General features: G+C 43.9%; 1 protein-coding gene across 1 annotated transcript; it reads left to right on the forward strand.

The window, feature by feature from the left end:
• Positions 1 to 250: 250 nt before the first annotated feature.
• Positions 251 to 15,640, forward strand: map1b (microtubule-associated protein 1B; the record flags this gene model as incomplete). The annotated part of the gene is made up of 7 exons (XM_080018188.1): positions 251 to 371; positions 2,302 to 2,403; positions 8,661 to 8,743; positions 9,216 to 9,356; positions 9,516 to 14,700; positions 14,823 to 15,061; positions 15,485 to 15,640. The coding sequence occupies exons 4-7, from the start codon at positions 9,225 to 9,227 to the stop codon at positions 15,638 to 15,640; spliced, it is 5,712 nt and encodes a 1,903-aa protein (XP_079874314.1). The 5' UTR covers positions 251 to 371; positions 2,302 to 2,403; positions 8,661 to 8,743; positions 9,216 to 9,224.
• Positions 15,641 to 16,467: the final 827 nt, after the last annotated feature.

Consider the following 16,467-nt stretch of genomic DNA (forward strand, 5'->3'; position numbering starts at 1 on the left):
CGTGTGCGTGCGTGTGTGTGTGTGTGTGTGTGTGTGTGTGTGTGTGTGCGCGTCCCCCCCCCCCCCCCCACCCCCCACCACAGAACGTGACACAGTGTCTGCGGGTATAAAGCGCCGGGGCCACTCCTCTCCCGCCCCACAGCGCTGTGCGTGCGTGCGCCGAAGCTGCGGAGCGAGGATGGAGACCCTGGTCGAGCCGCCGAGCACCACCCAAACACTAGGGCCGGCGATCAGCGCCATGGCAGCCTCCCCGGCCGCGTCCTCCGGCCTGTCGCAGCATTTCAGCGACAGTAAATTCTACCTGCTGGTTGTCATCGGGGAAGTCGTCACGGAGAACCACCTCAAATGTGCCATTGCGGACATCGAGAAAGGTAGGCGAGCGCGTCTTTGTCCCGTGCGGGAGACGCGGGTGGCACCGGCAGCCGCGGTTCAATTGTGAACGTATTGAGCCGATTTTATTGTATTTATTATTGTTTTATTTTTTTAATTAAAGCGGAGTGGGTGCCGCCTGTTTTTTTTTTTTTTTTTTTTTTTCAAAAGAGGTGCGGAACTTCCTGCACTGGTCTGGGAATTCTATTAAATAAAAACGTGGCTTAATTGAGGCGCCGGGCCCCTCCCGGCGTTCGCCGAGCGCCTCCGCCGCGGTGCGTTAAAGCCGCACCCTGTCGCCGCCATAAGTGCCTGTTACGCGTACAGGTGCCGCGCTCCCGCGGTCGGGGGTGGCTGCTGCTGCTGCTGCTGTTGTTGTTGTTGTTTGCGTTCTGCCCGTGGGCCTGACGTTGTCACCCACACACGTGGTTCCGCGTAAAGATGGATGATTCAGCGTAATGTCCGCGGCTATGCGTCAAGTACCGCCCGGGCCCAAGCGGAGCGGCGTGACGCTCCCGGAGAACCGGCGTTTTTTGGGCAACGGCTACCATGGCGACGGGGCGACAGCTGCTCTCGAAAGAAAAGAAATAAATCTACAGGTGGAAATGTGCCTTTTATATATATATATATATATATATATATATATATATATATATATATATATATATATATATATATATATATATATATATATATATACATATATATGTATATATGTGTGTGTCTGTGTGTTTGTATGTATGTGTTGGTGTGATATATAATATAAGGCTTTGCAGCGTTAGGTGAGGGTTGTTATGCATCGTCCCCGCATCCACCCTCTAGCCTCCACCCTCCAGCCTCCAGCCTCCACCCTCCACCCTCCAGCCTCCTGCCTCCTCTCCTCCAGGCAGCACCGGCTAGTGGGCGTGGCCCGGGCCGCACTGCGGTCCCTACGGAAAGTCGCAAGGGCCAGTGTTCGCGATGTCCGTAACTCGCTGTGGAAATACTGTCTGCATCCGCTGGCCAGCGTGAGGGCGAAGCGTGTCGTGTGCCATCGGGATGACAGCGGATAGCATGGGATCGTCACTGATGCAAGCCGTCTTCACGAGCCACAGCGCCCTGGCTTGTGTCACTGCAGGAAGATGTTAGACAACAATGATGTGGGAGATTTGCGGTGGTGCCAGCTCGAGAGTTTCTCTTTATTTCTTACTTTAGGGGGCATATATTTAGCAAGTGCCTTGCTGGGATGGAGGTTAGGATTCTCAAAGGATATTATTCAAAACAAAGTCACATTTATCGTAGTATTATTTTGATCATGTCCGAGTTAATTATTTCCTCAGATGTTTATCACTCAATCGGACAAAAAAAAAAAGATACTTATACTGTGTTAGGTTTTTTATGATGGATGTATACGTCGTCATTTTGTAATAACACACCCAGTGTCAGAAACATAAAATAACATTAGATTTTAATCTGATATAAGTTTGGCCTAAATAGTTATATATTTATATATATATATATATATAGGACAGCGCTGTTTAAAGTATAGTCCAGTGATAAACCACCAGTAACAGCTTTTCAGAGCAGCCAGGGGTTTTCTTTTTTCTTCCGGTCATTGTCCACTTGAGTCATTATGAGGTAAATCTGTTCATCCCAGATCCACCGCCATCTATCCTTAGCCTGGGAGAAAGGATGACACTACTGCGTACCATGACTCAGTGGATCCAAGCAAAAGGCCCACAGGAGGAGCCCAAAGCACGACACAAACAGAGCTATGGATGTTTCCAATTATTGATTTTGTCTCATGGCCGAATGGGATCATGTTAGAGGGGAAAAAGGCTTGGGCCAACCTTCAGACACGCTGCCGTGCTCGAGAGCGTTGAGACGGCGCCGGAAACGACTTCCGCCTCCGCTTTCTCACTCCCTTCTCCCGTCTTTTTCCTCACGCTGTAGGAATCCGCTCCTGGGACACCAGCCTCGTCGACTGCAACTTGGACCAAGAATTGAAGCTCTTCGTCTCCAGACACTCCGCTCGTTTCTCCTCCGAAGTCAAAGGTAAAAAAAAAAAAAAAAGGAAAGAAGTGAAAACGCCGTCGGGGCCTGTCACCTCCGCGTGTCGAGAAGGAAGGCCGCCAGAGCGACTTCCAGACATCTTGAATCTAGACAGTTTTATTTGATAGGGAATTGTTGCTTTTGACGAATTTCGTTGAGAGAATTCCGCGGAAAGAGTATTTTTTTCATTGTCACAGATTTAAACTTGAGAGGATGGAGGACCTCAGATTGTCGTCTCATGTCATTTACATCCATACCCATTGTACATCCATTATAATGACTTGTGTTGGAAGCTCGTACTGTCAGACCTGCAGTGCTGTGCTGGGACCTCGCTGATTTATTAAAAGACCTACTGACGTGCACACTGGCAGCCCCGGCCAGAGGCTCTTCTGTAGAGGAACTTTGTGTTTTTGTGATTAGTTATAGAGTGAGATCAAGGGAGTGATGGACAGCTTAAGGATTCAAGCGCCTTCTCTGGTCTTTTCGCCCCTTCTGCATGGGATGTGTTAAATGCCTCTATCTGCACACATGATTATGTTGATTTACAAGGAAATTGCCTTTAAATGTGGATGTGGATAGATGCTGGTTTTAAAACCACCTACTCTGTGATTAGCCTGCGTCCTTCAATTTGCCTGTATTTTCTGGAAATAATGTATATTGTTAAAATAACAGTGATTTGCTGGCCTAGTAGGTTGTTATATAGAAATTATGTCCAAATAGGTAGTGAAAATAGTAATATCAGACAAAAGTTAAAAGCCCATCCACTGATTTGCTTCTACCAGTGGTTTGCATGTATTTACATGGACATTTTGTGAATTGATCTTTTTTCTATGTTGAAGGGAACATGTCTATGATTTTTAGTTAATCAGCTTGAAGGAAATAAAAACTGAACTTTTCACTGGCTTTGATTTAGCATCAGAAAAAAGCCTCCATTTTCTTTTGATAAAGAGAGTTCTGTACAAATGATCATCTGCCTTATTCCCTTTGTCTTTTGTTGGGAGCAGGTTTTCCCTCGTCCCAAATCCCAACTCTTGTTTGATCACACCTTGCCTGCCTCTGCCATTTTCCCTCCTGGCCTCTTCTTTCAACGTCTTCGTCCTGTGTGTGGTTGCCATGCAACGCAGTACTGATGCAGAGAAAAGATGAGGGTAATTAGCAGAATATCATCCCCAGTGGCTTGGCTCCTTCCCTGAAAGTAAAACAGGCGGAGGGACCGGAATGGGCCTGGAGAAGAAAGGCGGGTGCGGGGAATTTCAGAGCTTCAGACGGAGCGTGCGAGGGGAGAAAGACTGGAAAGAAATATACAGAATAACAGAGACCTGGAAGGGAGGGGGGACGGGGGATGACAAAATGGAGATGAACGTGTGGCTTTGATGCCCATGATATCATTTGTGCCGCTCAGGGCTGCATAAGCAGCAACACCGTCAGAATGTTTGTCCTTTTTCATCTTCCTTTGCCAGGATTTGTTTCTTTGAAGTGGAGGTTTCCTCACGTTCTCTCACACACAAAATGCATGATCAGGGGAATCTGGGAAAGGCATGGAAGAGTGTGAACGGTCCTCTGATCTTGACAGTGTTTAAATCCTAATCAGAGATAATTATTATTAATACAGTACATACCGTATAAACACTGTTGAAGATGGCATTTACTGCGTAGAAGTAATTATTAGAAAAAAATAACAAAATAATTACATTGACATTGTTTATTCCACTCTACCTGGTGATGTTTGCACTAGTTTGTTATTATTTATACTGAAAAGTGCCTCATGGATGGTGTGCTATCCATCACACTGCTATAAACGTGTCTTCTGGCACAGAAACCTAATGAAAAAACAGCAAATGGGTTGTAAAGTAGACGGAGAGACGAGAGCTGTGGTGCCACACAGACAGATATAGGACACTCCATCGTACTAATGTTTTTTTTTGGGGCCCCTGTGTTTCCTGCAGACAGCACAGCAGCCCAAAAGGCAGCTGGAGAATTACAGTCCTCTCATCTCTCACAAATCCATAACGGCCTATGCCAAATTGGACAGGGGAGGACATCTTGATCAATACCAATTATGAATCCAGGCCTGAGATGTCTGCGATTCCACCCCTCCCAAAAAATAAAACATGACTATTTAATGGTTGGCCCATTTTCGGGGAGATTTTCAAAGCCGTTGTTACTGTGATGTGTCACTTCTGTGGTTGCATCAATCCATGTAGTCACAATCACAGCAACGTGAGCTGTTGGAGGCTGGTGCAAGTCTGGCATCTATGGCCCAGTTCAGGACATTAGTTCTCCAGAACCTTGAACATTCCCTTTAGCTCCCCCCTTCATTTCAAGTATATTTTCTTTGCTGTTATGATTGTACAATGATAATAATAATAATAATAATAATAATAATAATAATAATAATAATAATAACAATAACAATAACAATAACAATAATAATAATAATAATAATAATAATTATTATTATTATTATTATTATTATTATTATTATTATTATTATTATTATTAGTGGTACTAACATTATTACTACTACTATTATTCTTATTACCGTTGGTACTATTATCCCCATTATTGGTATTATTAGGTTTGCTGTTATTATAATAGTTATTTCTAAATTATAATAAATTATTTTCTAACCAAACCAAAGAGCATATTTACCAGTACTACCGTTCATATTATTACCACTGCTACTATATTTTATTTATACTTTACTTTAGTGTAACTGCCACCTGCCCACATTGGGCTCACTATTTTGCATGGTGCTAATTCCTGTTAAATTCTCTTTATAGATTTATTTTTAGTCTTGATTTAATTTCATTATCTCCTTTTTGGCGTGCACTATTCTTTGTTACATCTGCATTTCCACCAAAGGATTAATAACTTAATAACCTGTTGCTTATATAATCTTATTTTACTTTATTGTGCCATTCATCTTAGTATTGAGTCTTATTTCCCCCACAAAAAGGGATTGAAACGGTTCCAATCGGGAGAGACTTAGCAGCTTCCATTTAATGTTGACATTTAGTTTGACTTATCAGGGGTTTTGATTGGATAGAACCCCCCTATCGAGTCCTGACACTTTGTGATGTAGAACTAAGTGGAAGGTGACCTTTGTGTAGAGGCTGAGTGGACTTTGGAACCGGTGGAGCACAAGAACTGAACTGAAATGACACATAAACATCCGAGATGACACACAATAGAGACGACAGGCACAACACTGGCAGGAAGCAAATTAATTGGTTCTCAGAGGGCGTGGCACACTCTCATCGGTCGTGTGTAGTTGCCGTGGGTGATTCAATCCCAAGCGAGAATGATGAGAAGTCTTCATGACCTAAACTAAAATTGTAGCTCTATAAACAGAGGAAGGTCATTTAATTTAATTTGTTTCAAATGCAATTCTGATATATTTCAAGGTACAGGCCTTGTTATAGCACACAATTCCCTTGTCAGTGGAATGGTCTGCATCTTCCTTATGTCACAATATCAGCACTACTTTATGTAAAATTTCTGAAATAAGAGAAACTGCACTGGAATCTGTTATTATGGACACTGTCCACATCCCATATCCCAAAGGGACCCGTGAAATAAATGATAATTTGAGACATTATGACATTATGATAATCTCAGCTGACACAAGCTACAAGGACAATGACTTGTTGCCTTGAGGTATTAAAGTGGCCCTATTATGCTCCTTTTCACCAAGGTAATATATGGTCTCTGAGGTCCCCAAGACATGTTTTTTTTTTTAATGAAAATGCCACTCAGATTATGCTTTCGAGCCATTCTAACATGCGCCCAATCCATTAGATCTACAAGGCCTCATTTAAAAGTTTGTTCACTTTCACTGCGGTTTCCGGAGCAGCGCGGAGCTTGAAGCAGCGTGGGATACAGCGAGGCTCGGGGCTTTTTTGTGTCATTCAATTACGGAAATGTCAGAAAATAAAATAAATACATCTTCAGTTTTGTTTGGAGAAACACGGAGCGGATGGCGCGCTGCAGCCTACAGTACAGTCCTAACATGGACACAGGATGGGAAAGAGGATGGATGGATGCATGGATGGATGGATGGATGGAAATGTAAGCAATTTACCTGAAGAGCAATGCTATGGTTCCTGTTTTTTAACATGCACTTCAGTAGAATCTCTGACTCCTTTGTTCCGCTGTAGGTCCCTCTCACCATTCAAATAGACTGTGATGTCTGCTGGTTGTGTTCGCGTGTGGGGGGCTACACTAGTCTGGTACTCGCTTTTCACTTTGAGCGAGAATGCTCAGCGGTGCATGTCACATTACCTTGGCTTCCTCAGAGACGCAGTGCAGTGGGTCTCGTATCGATCAAAGTAATTGTCAGGGTCAAGCAAGCTCTAATGCGCACCACTCCAACCCCCATTTCACTCCTTGTCTGGGATTCTGTCATCTTTTGATGAGTGAAATCCCAGAGGTACCCACTGTAAGTTGTCAGCTTTGTGGATAATTGACCGAGTTGTGGTGAGCAAAGCCCTTAATGGGCAAATTGGCCACCGTTCTCCTCCAAAATGAAAATTATGCGAGACATAAATATTGTCCATGTCTATAAAAAATATACCGATAGCTTAAAGCTAAAAAGCACCCCGGGTGCCTAGAGTCTGTGGGACCAATGGCCAGGTCATGAAAACCCACCCCAGTCCTAACGGCCACGTCAGGACAGGCCCTGTCATCAGGTTGGTTGTTCCGCCCACTATTCCTCAAGATGGAGACGTGGACAGTAGGCTCGGGCGATCGTGCAAATTCCAATCGGCGATCACTGGGGGGCAGCGATTGCCTGATTTAAGATTCTACTGGGGGGGTGGGTGCGCACATAGAACGTAATGAAATGGGACAAATGCGGTCTCCCCGTTACAGTAGTGCAGGATCTATTATTTACAAGTACAGTATTTACACAAAACATCCAGTTTTTACTAAATGAAGTCCCATAGCAAAGGGAGATGGCGCGGTACGGGTCAGTAGGGACACACAGGGAACGGAACAGTCCCTTAACTCAGTTGTCTTGAAAAAAATGCTTCACACAAGTAGGAAACAAACTAAAATAAATAGATCTAAAATAGTTTCTCACGAAACCCTGTGGTGCAATGAAAGTGATGAAAGAGCCAGTGAATCGGAATAAAAGATCCCACCTGGGGCAGCACGCATGGGCACCACCGCCTCCGCATGGTCCGTTGGGCGTATATTTACTAATTTATATATTTATATGTACTTTTATTTATATATTTATTGCCTCATTTATTTATTTCAGGATTTATTTCATAGGCATATTTATTTTTATTTGCGTGCTACTTCCACATACTGTACATCCTCTTTGTCCGAGCAAGTGAATGAGGTACGTACACTACTACTCCGTCTGTCGCTCTCTGCCGTGGAGAGTGCGGACCGGGACCACACTGGGTGACTTCTGCTGGACGGTCCCTTGCCCAATCTATTCCAGCATTACCATGACGTGTGTGGTAAGGCGTAACACGGAAATGTTCCGGAATGTAGCCGCATGTGTGAATAGTTAAAAATCACTCGCGGCGCCAGAACGGTTATCCCAGTAATTTTCAGAACACGGTGACCTGCACTTACAAAATACACTGTTTCAATGCTCTGATTTTTCCTGGCGGATAAAAAAAAAATAAAAAATTGTAAATGTAAATTGGTGATCTGATGGAGTCTATTGCCGATTTAATTGTCATTCTGCCCAGGCCCAGTGGACAGTGCGGCAGTAGCAGCTCACCCTGACCTGTAGGTGTAGGACATTGTGCCTTTTGCTTTGGGCAAATTTATGACATACTTTTGGGGGCGGTCGAAACGAGTTTCAGGTTATACTGTAGATGCTTGTGTTATGTAGCAAGGAGATCCAGTTGTCATGGAAACACATGTAAACAAATTGGGACAATTCCCAAATCACGAAGACATGTGATGTCACAACTCTCCCATAGAGTTGTATACGCCACATTGAGAAGACACAGGAAGAGGAAGAAGGATACAGGACGCAAGCAGCCATCAAAACCAAAACCATAGCTGTGGTTTTTCGACAAAAAGGAAGGCACAGACGCACAAACACAAACTAGGAAGGAATCACACTTGTGTTTCGAAGCAGTGAGATTTTGTTTTGCAAAGTCACATGATGCTGCTTGGATTGCCATTGACTAACTCAATGTACTGTGTGTAGTTAATTCATTTCCTCATGATGATACTACACGTGTTACTTTCAGCATCCGTTTGAATTATTTTCTGTTTTGCGTTCTTCCCAGGACAGAGGATTCTTCACCACAAAAGCAATGTCTTGGAAACAGTGGTTCTGATCAACCCCTCAGATGAAGCTGTCAGCACTGAGGTAAAGTGATGGCAGATAGAGGTAAACTGTGTGGGGGAACATTGTCACACATCCGTAATGCACACATTACAAAGTTATTGCAACTGTGAAATGCATGGCAGGAAAACTTAGTTTCCTCCACAGCATTTGCTGTTTTCTTACGTAACAGCCCTGAGCAATTATATCGATGCTGCACAAGCTACAGCTTGTGCATTGACCATTGTGCATTGATCTGCATTGACAGATACTGTTTCAATAAAAAATTTGATGTCACATATGACAGCAATATCAAAGCTTCAGCTTAAGTCATAGGGAATGGTGAGGAATGAAACAACAACATTGTTTAATAGCAACTAATTATTCATGATTGCATTCCTTTTATTCATATTCATGATGTATCCATCTCTCTTCCACGTGTTGGAATCAAAGTAAAACATAGTTTGTTGAACTCAAAGTCAATAAAAACGTTCCTCTTTCCTCTTTAAATTTGTAGGTTCGTCTGATGATCTCAGACACTGCCAGACACAAGCTGATGGTCCTCTCAGGGCAGTGCTTTGAAAAAACTGGGGAGCTCATTCTTCAATCAGGATCCTTTTCCTTCCTGAACTTCATAGACATATTTACCGATCAAGAGGTGAGACAGTTTTGCAAAATTTCTAATTGCCAAAATGAAATCACTCTCAGTGCATACTTCATCAAATTATACCAGCATGCAGATATAAATTTAGTTTGTGATTGCTGTAATTCACTGACACGCACAGTTTAATAATGTCCCAGTGTTTCTCATGCCTAGATCGGTGAATTGCTCACTACTATTCACCCAGCAAACAAGGCAAACCTTACGCTCTCCTGCCCGGAACGTGGTGACTGGAAAAACTCAAATTTGGACAAACACAACCTACAGGACTTCATCCACATGAAACTGAATTCAGCTCTCATACTACCAGAAATGGAGGGCCTCTCGGAGTTCACAGAATACCTATCTGAATCAGTAGAGATCCCATCTCCCTTTGACATGTTGGAACCACCAACCTCAGGTGGGTTTCTCAAGCTCTCCAAGCCGTGCTGTTACATTTTCCCTGGCGGACATGGCGACTCGGCACTCTTTGCTGTCAATGGGTTTAACATGCTCATTAATGGTGGCTCGGACAGGAAATCTTGCTTCTGGAAGCTAGTAAGACATTTGGATCGGGTGGACTCCATCCTCTTAACACACATTGGAGATGACAATCTGCCGGGCATCAATAGCATGCTGCAGAGGAAGATTGCAGAACTGGACGAAGAGCAATCACAGGGCTCCACTGCTAACAGTGATTGGGCAAAGAACATGATTTCACCCGACATTGGTGTTGTGTTTGTAAACCTTCCCGAAATGCTTGAGAACCCTGACCCTAACTACAGGGTGAGGATGAATATTGAGGAGGCAGCATCTATTCAACAGTTCCTCACCAAGCTGAATTTAAGAATCGAACCCTTACAAAGGCCAGTTGGAAACACGATAGAACCAATCATTCTTTTTCAGAAAATGGGTGTGGGGAAGCTAGAGATGTATGTACTTAATCCGGCTAAGAACAGCAAGGAGCTGCAGCATTTTATGAAACAATGGACAGACAGTGAGAAAGACAAAAGCTCTATTGTGTTGCCGAATGGAAAAGAAGCCGAGTTCCCGGTATCTTACTTGACTTCCATCGCAGCATTGATTGTATGGCATCCTGCAAACCCCTCAGAAAAGATAGTGCGTGTGCTCTTTCCTGGAAATGCCACCCAGCATCACATCCTGGATGGTTTAGAAAAGCTGAAGCACTTGGACTTCTTAAAGCAACCAGTTGTCACTCAGAAAGAACTGCTTCACAACGTGGCACCGGCACTAAAGCAGGCTAAGATGAAGCACACAACAGACAGCAAAGAAAGCCTCAAATCTACTCCCAAGCCATCACCTAGTAAGAGTTTCAGAAAGGAATCCAGAGAGGCAGCTCCGGAAAAGGAAAAGATAGATATGGAGTCTGCACAAGAAAAAACACAGAAGGCGGAGAAAAAAGAAAAGGCTCCGGTAAGAAAGGAGAAGACGAAGACAACCGAGAAAGAAGCTAAAGTAAAGGCAGAGGAAATACCTGCAAATGAAACCCCAGAGAAAAAGAAGGTTGAAATTAAGTCCAAGACGTCGAAGGAAAGGATTATTAAAAGGGAACCGAAAAAGTATGTTGAAAAGAAGAATTATGAAAAAGAGGTGAAAAAAGAAATACTAAAGAAAGAAGAACAGCTAACTCCTAAAAAGGACAGCAAAAAGGAGGCGAAAATCAGGAACGACGAGGTAAAGAAGGATCTGAAAAGGGATTTCAGGAAAGAATCCCCCATGAAAGACAAGAAGGAGCTAAGGAAAGAGGAACCAAAGAAAGATTTGAAAAGGTCTCCCAAAGACACGAAGAAAACAACACCCGCAGTCGAGGAAAAAAAGACAAAGCCAAAGACTTTGAAAAAAGACGACTTATCAAAAAGAGATACCGGAAGCCCCTCAAAACTTAAGGAAAAGGGAAAACCCAAGACGACGAAGAAAGATGTGAAGGTGGCGGAAGTCATTGCCGCAAGTGGGGCAGCTGCCATCGTAGAGGACATAGAGAGACAGAGGTCTTTGATGTCCTCACCAGAAGACCTGACCAAGGACTTTGAGGAGCTTAAAGCTGAAGAATTTGCCGAGGATGACGCAACCGTATGCCAAACTCAGGAGAAAGAGGCTGTGATGATCCACCGTGAAGACATCATGCGGTCCAAAGAGTCACCTGAAGCAGCGGAGTCTGTTGATGAAGGAATAATCACCACAGAGATTGAAGGAGACAGTGGCGAGAATCCAGATGAGCCGGAACATAAGGAGAAGATGGATGGCAATGGAAGTGAGAAGTTTGAGGATGAGGGCTCTGGATTGGAAGAGACATCTGAGACGGGAGATTATTTGGAGAAGGGAGAGACGGAAGAGGTTTATGAGCCAGAAGGAATTGAATTAGCAAACCGTGAAGTTACTGAAATTGAAGATAAAGAAGTTCACGGAGAGGAGGTGGTCGAATCGGGACACCATGCCGAAGAAATGGGCAAGGTTAGTGAAGACGGGGCCAACAAACAAGCAGAATATCAAGATTTGAATGAAAAGGTAATCGAGAAAAAGTTCCTGTTTGTGTCAGCCTCACCAAAGGCTTCTTCACCTGTCTCTCCAGCTGCATCGATCCACGATGAAATGCTGCCCGTAGGATTTGAAAGTGAGACTGCCTCAGATGACGAGAACAGAGATGAACCTCTTGAGGAGTACACTGCTACCTCTGGCCACACCCAGTCCACCATTGAGATCTCCAGCATTCCCACTCCAATAGATGAGATGTTGACTCCGAGGGATATTACAAGTGATGAGATTGAATCTCCTTCGCAGGACCTTGGAAAATTTGCTACATCCACATATGGGGAGTTTGACAGAAAACTTTCTCTACTCCAGGATGGACAAGAATCAGATCACTCAAAGAGTGATGCTACAGAGGGAAGGGACTACAATCCTTCAGCTTCCACAATATCTCCCCCTTCATACCTGGAGGAGGATAAATTCTGCAAAGAATTCCCCTCTGAGGATGGAAAGGAGGGCCTGGGATCAGCTAAGGAGTCAACTGAGAAGTTTGACCACGACTCCACCAGACCTAATTCCACTTCTCCAACCTCACCTCTTGTACGCTCGCCTTCGGTGGACCACAAGGAGAGTTTTGGTTCTCCACCGATATTTGCTGCGCCTATAGAATTATGCACAACAATGGCGGGATCACCCAAGGGGCCAGGTGACTTCTCAAACAGCCCTGATGAAAAGACATTAGAGGGGACAAATTCACCTCAATCTTCTGGACACACACCCTACTATCAGTCTCCGGTAGATGAAAAAGCCAGAATTATACCACCAGTGTTAGAGGTCACAGCCCAGGGTCCAATAATTGTTGAGGTCACAAGTGACACCTCCAACAGAGTCAGCCCGGAACCCGATGAGTCAGATGATCACAAATCCTCTCCTTTAGAAAAGATGATGTCCCCTCCAAAAAGCCCGCCTCCACTTGGGTCTGAGTCACCCACAAAGAAAGAATTATCATTTGATACAGATAATAAAAAAAATGGAGAAAACGGTCATACAATCATTCAGTCAGCATACCTCAACAAATATGAGTCGGACACCAATTCTTACACAGCGTTCAAAGAGGAGAGCAAAATGTCAATATCAGAGGGTACCACCTCAGACAAATCAGGGACACCATTAGAAGAGGCAGTAGCTGAGGATACATTTTCACATTTAGCTTCAGCATCCACTGCATCCTTGGCTACAAGCTCCTTCCCGGAGCCCACTACAGACTCTCCATCACTTCATGCTGAAGTGGGCTCGCCTCATTCAACAGAGGTGGATGATTCTCTGTCTGTCTCTGTGGTTCAGACTCCAACCACATTCCATGAGGCTGAGGGCTCCTCATCCAAGGAAGACAGCCCCAGACCAATGTCGATCTCCCCCGATATCTCACCCAAGGGAAAAATGAGGACACATGATGTTAAATCCCCAGAGCAGTCTACGTCTGTAGAGTTTGACCAAGAGTCGCCTGATCACTCCTTAGCCCTGGACTTTAGCAAGCAATCACCAGAACATCTGTCTTTTGGAGGCAGCTCACGTGCCACAGAGAATGGACCAACTGAAGTGGACTACAGCCCCTCAGAGGGAGCTGTCGTAAAATCTGCTGGCCAGAATGGATCCAGTGTGGACAAACCCATGCTTTTTAGAGACACGGATTCAATCCATGCCACCTCTGCATCACCATCAGATGCTTCTCAGTCCACACCCTCGGTGACCACTCCATGTCAAATGACAGAGATGCCATCCGGTACTATTTTGCATAAAGATAAGTCTCCAGTCACACCAATGGTAATTTCTCCCTACCATTCTCCTCCCTCCACTGATGATTCAACGCCAGTTCTTGGAGATCCCCCAGCTCAAGAAGACAACATTCCAACGGCTCTCTCTGTAGAAGCGATATCCATTAAATCTGACACACAGCAAATGGATGAGTTACACTCACCTCCCAAAAATACTTCACCTTCTTCTTCCTTTACCTTTGCGAAAGGAGATGCACTATCCCCAAGTCAGACAAATCCATTCAAATATGAAGACTCTACACCTCAGGCTAAATCCCCTGTTAGCGCTAAAATCCCTTCCCCAGCACAACTGCCTCCCTTTCCCAATCTGTCTGATTACAAGTGTGCTGGCGATTCCAGAGACCCAGACTTGTCTACAAAGAGCCCCTCACCTCCATCCAAGACAGACGTTGACCTATGCCTAGTTACTTCATGTGAGTACCGTCACCCTAAGACAGAGCTATCTCCATCTTTCATCAACCCCAGCCCTATAGAATATTTCATGAATGCGGAAATCGCCCAAGAAGAGAGGCCTCTGACAAAGTCAGGAGGAGGACCCCCTCCACCAGGAGGCAAGGCCCATGCCAGGCAGTGTGAAGAGACACCACCAACCTCCATCAGCGAATCTGCCCCATCACAAACTGACTCTGATGTTCCACCAGGCACCGAGGAATGCCCCTCAATCACAGCAGATGCCAACATTGACTCTGAAGATGACTCTGAGACTCTACCCACTGACAGAACTCTAACCTACAGACATGCTGATCCCCCTCCAATTGCACCAAGGGACTCTGCGCCATCTTCAGCCCATCCTGATGTCTGCATGGTGGACCCAGAGGCCTTGAAGGCTGAGGAAAACAACCAAGATGCTAAATCCGATGGTGGAGAAAATGCCAAAAAGAAGAAACTCACAAAGAAATCCTCACCAGCCAGAAAGACCGGCCTCTCAAAGCTTAAAGATTCTAAAACTGCCTCACCAAAGAAGAGTGTGGGAGAAGGGAAAGATGCCAAAAATGCGACGAATACCTCCGCTTCTAGAGGTGTAAAAAGTGCCACATCAGGCAAGTGCCTCACTCAATATAATTTGGTTTTATATCTGTTAAAAAAAAAATTCTACAGTTCATAATAAGTTGGAAGTTCTTTTAAAATATATTTTAAACAAACATACTTATGTATTCCTCAGGTTCTGGTAGCGTGAAGGCTACGAGTGGAGTGGCTGTGCCCAACTGCCCTCCCATGTACATGGATTTAGTTTATGTTCCCAATCACTGCAGTGCTAAGAATGTGGATGCAGAGTTCTTCAAGCGGGTGCGCTCCTCCTACTATGTGGTCAGTGGCAACGACCAGGCGGCTCAGGAGCCCAACAAGGTTGTTCTCGATTCTTTGCTGGAAGGAAAGGCACAGTGGGGAAACAATATGCAGGTATGAGTAAACAATATGCAGGTATGAGTCCACTCTCCCCTTGACATTTAAAAGTCAGCTAGTTTTCTCCTGGCTTCAAATTTGTCTTATTTTGAAGGTAACTAACATTGAGGCATTGATCTTGAAATGTCGTTCTTAAAAGGCAGACTTGGACCATTTTATATAATAATACGCTGCCGGTTTTAAGTAAAAATTACTTTAAGTAACTTCGTTTTAATTTCACCCCTTTTTCATTTTAATTCAATTAATGACATGTAATGAGAAATACAATTATTAATGTCTATGTATCTGGGAAAGAATCAAACAATTTTGATATGATTCTCTACTTTACCTATAGATTTCTATTTACATTAGAGATAAAATGTCATCGCACATTTGGCCTAGGTTATATTTTGCTCAGTGAACCTTCTCCCCGCATGCCAGGTGACCCTGATTCCCACCCATGACTCAGATGTAATGAGAGAGTGGTACCAGGAGACCCACGACAAGCAGCTGGAGCTGAACATCATGGTGCTGGCCAGCAGCAGCACCGTCGTCATGCAGGATGAGTCCTTCCCTGCCTGTAAAATAGAGTTATAGACCTATTCACCAAGCGGGATACACTGGTGGTAAAATGAATGAATGGAGCTGTTGTGGCAGATCGTGAATTCCGAATAATGCAGAACTTGAGAGGGCTTATGATATACCTATATGCTTAAATTATACTCTCTGTGGCCTAAGTTGTATAACTGCTTTGAGATCCGAAAACACACTACCGTATATGGGCTTTGAGGCTGATGGACAATAATAATCAATTTATCTTATGAATTAAAACCAAAACACAATGCGAAGAAGAAATCGAACGACTTCAGAGTAAGCAAAAACGGTGCTTTCAATCAAAGCTGTAAACAAATTGGTCCAGAGTGAAATTGTTCAACAAGCCTAGATAATATGGGTATACACTCATTTGGATATATTCTGCTCATGTAGAATTGAGACATTGTCACACAATTACCCCTAACTATTCGATAGCATTGGATAACTGAAAAACCATCTAAGAAAAAAAAAAGGAATAATGTATATGTTTGATTGACACCAAAGGATTAAAAGGAACATCACTTTTGTTATTGCCTTAGAGACTCAAACTGAATGTACAGGTATTGACTCAAAACAGCTGGAAAGTAGCGCTACACTCACTCGAACATGCCGAAATGAACATGCAGTACTAACTCAATGCCTGTCCCTCCCATAAGGAAGCCCAAATTTGATCTCATATTAAGAAGACAATTTCCCTATAGGCTTGAGAGGTTTGTACGCTGGATGATTATTTTGTTGGTACGTTGTTAGAATGGGATGTTTTTTAAATTTGATTATTTATTTGATTCGCCGAGGTAGAGTTTGAAGCCGTGTGGGGGTTTTCCCTTAAC

Source organism: Zeus faber, assembly GCF_960531495.2.
Source record: "Zeus faber genome assembly, chromosome: 17".
Classification (NCBI taxonomy): Eukaryota; Metazoa; Chordata; class Actinopteri; order Zeiformes; family Zeidae; genus Zeus; species Zeus faber.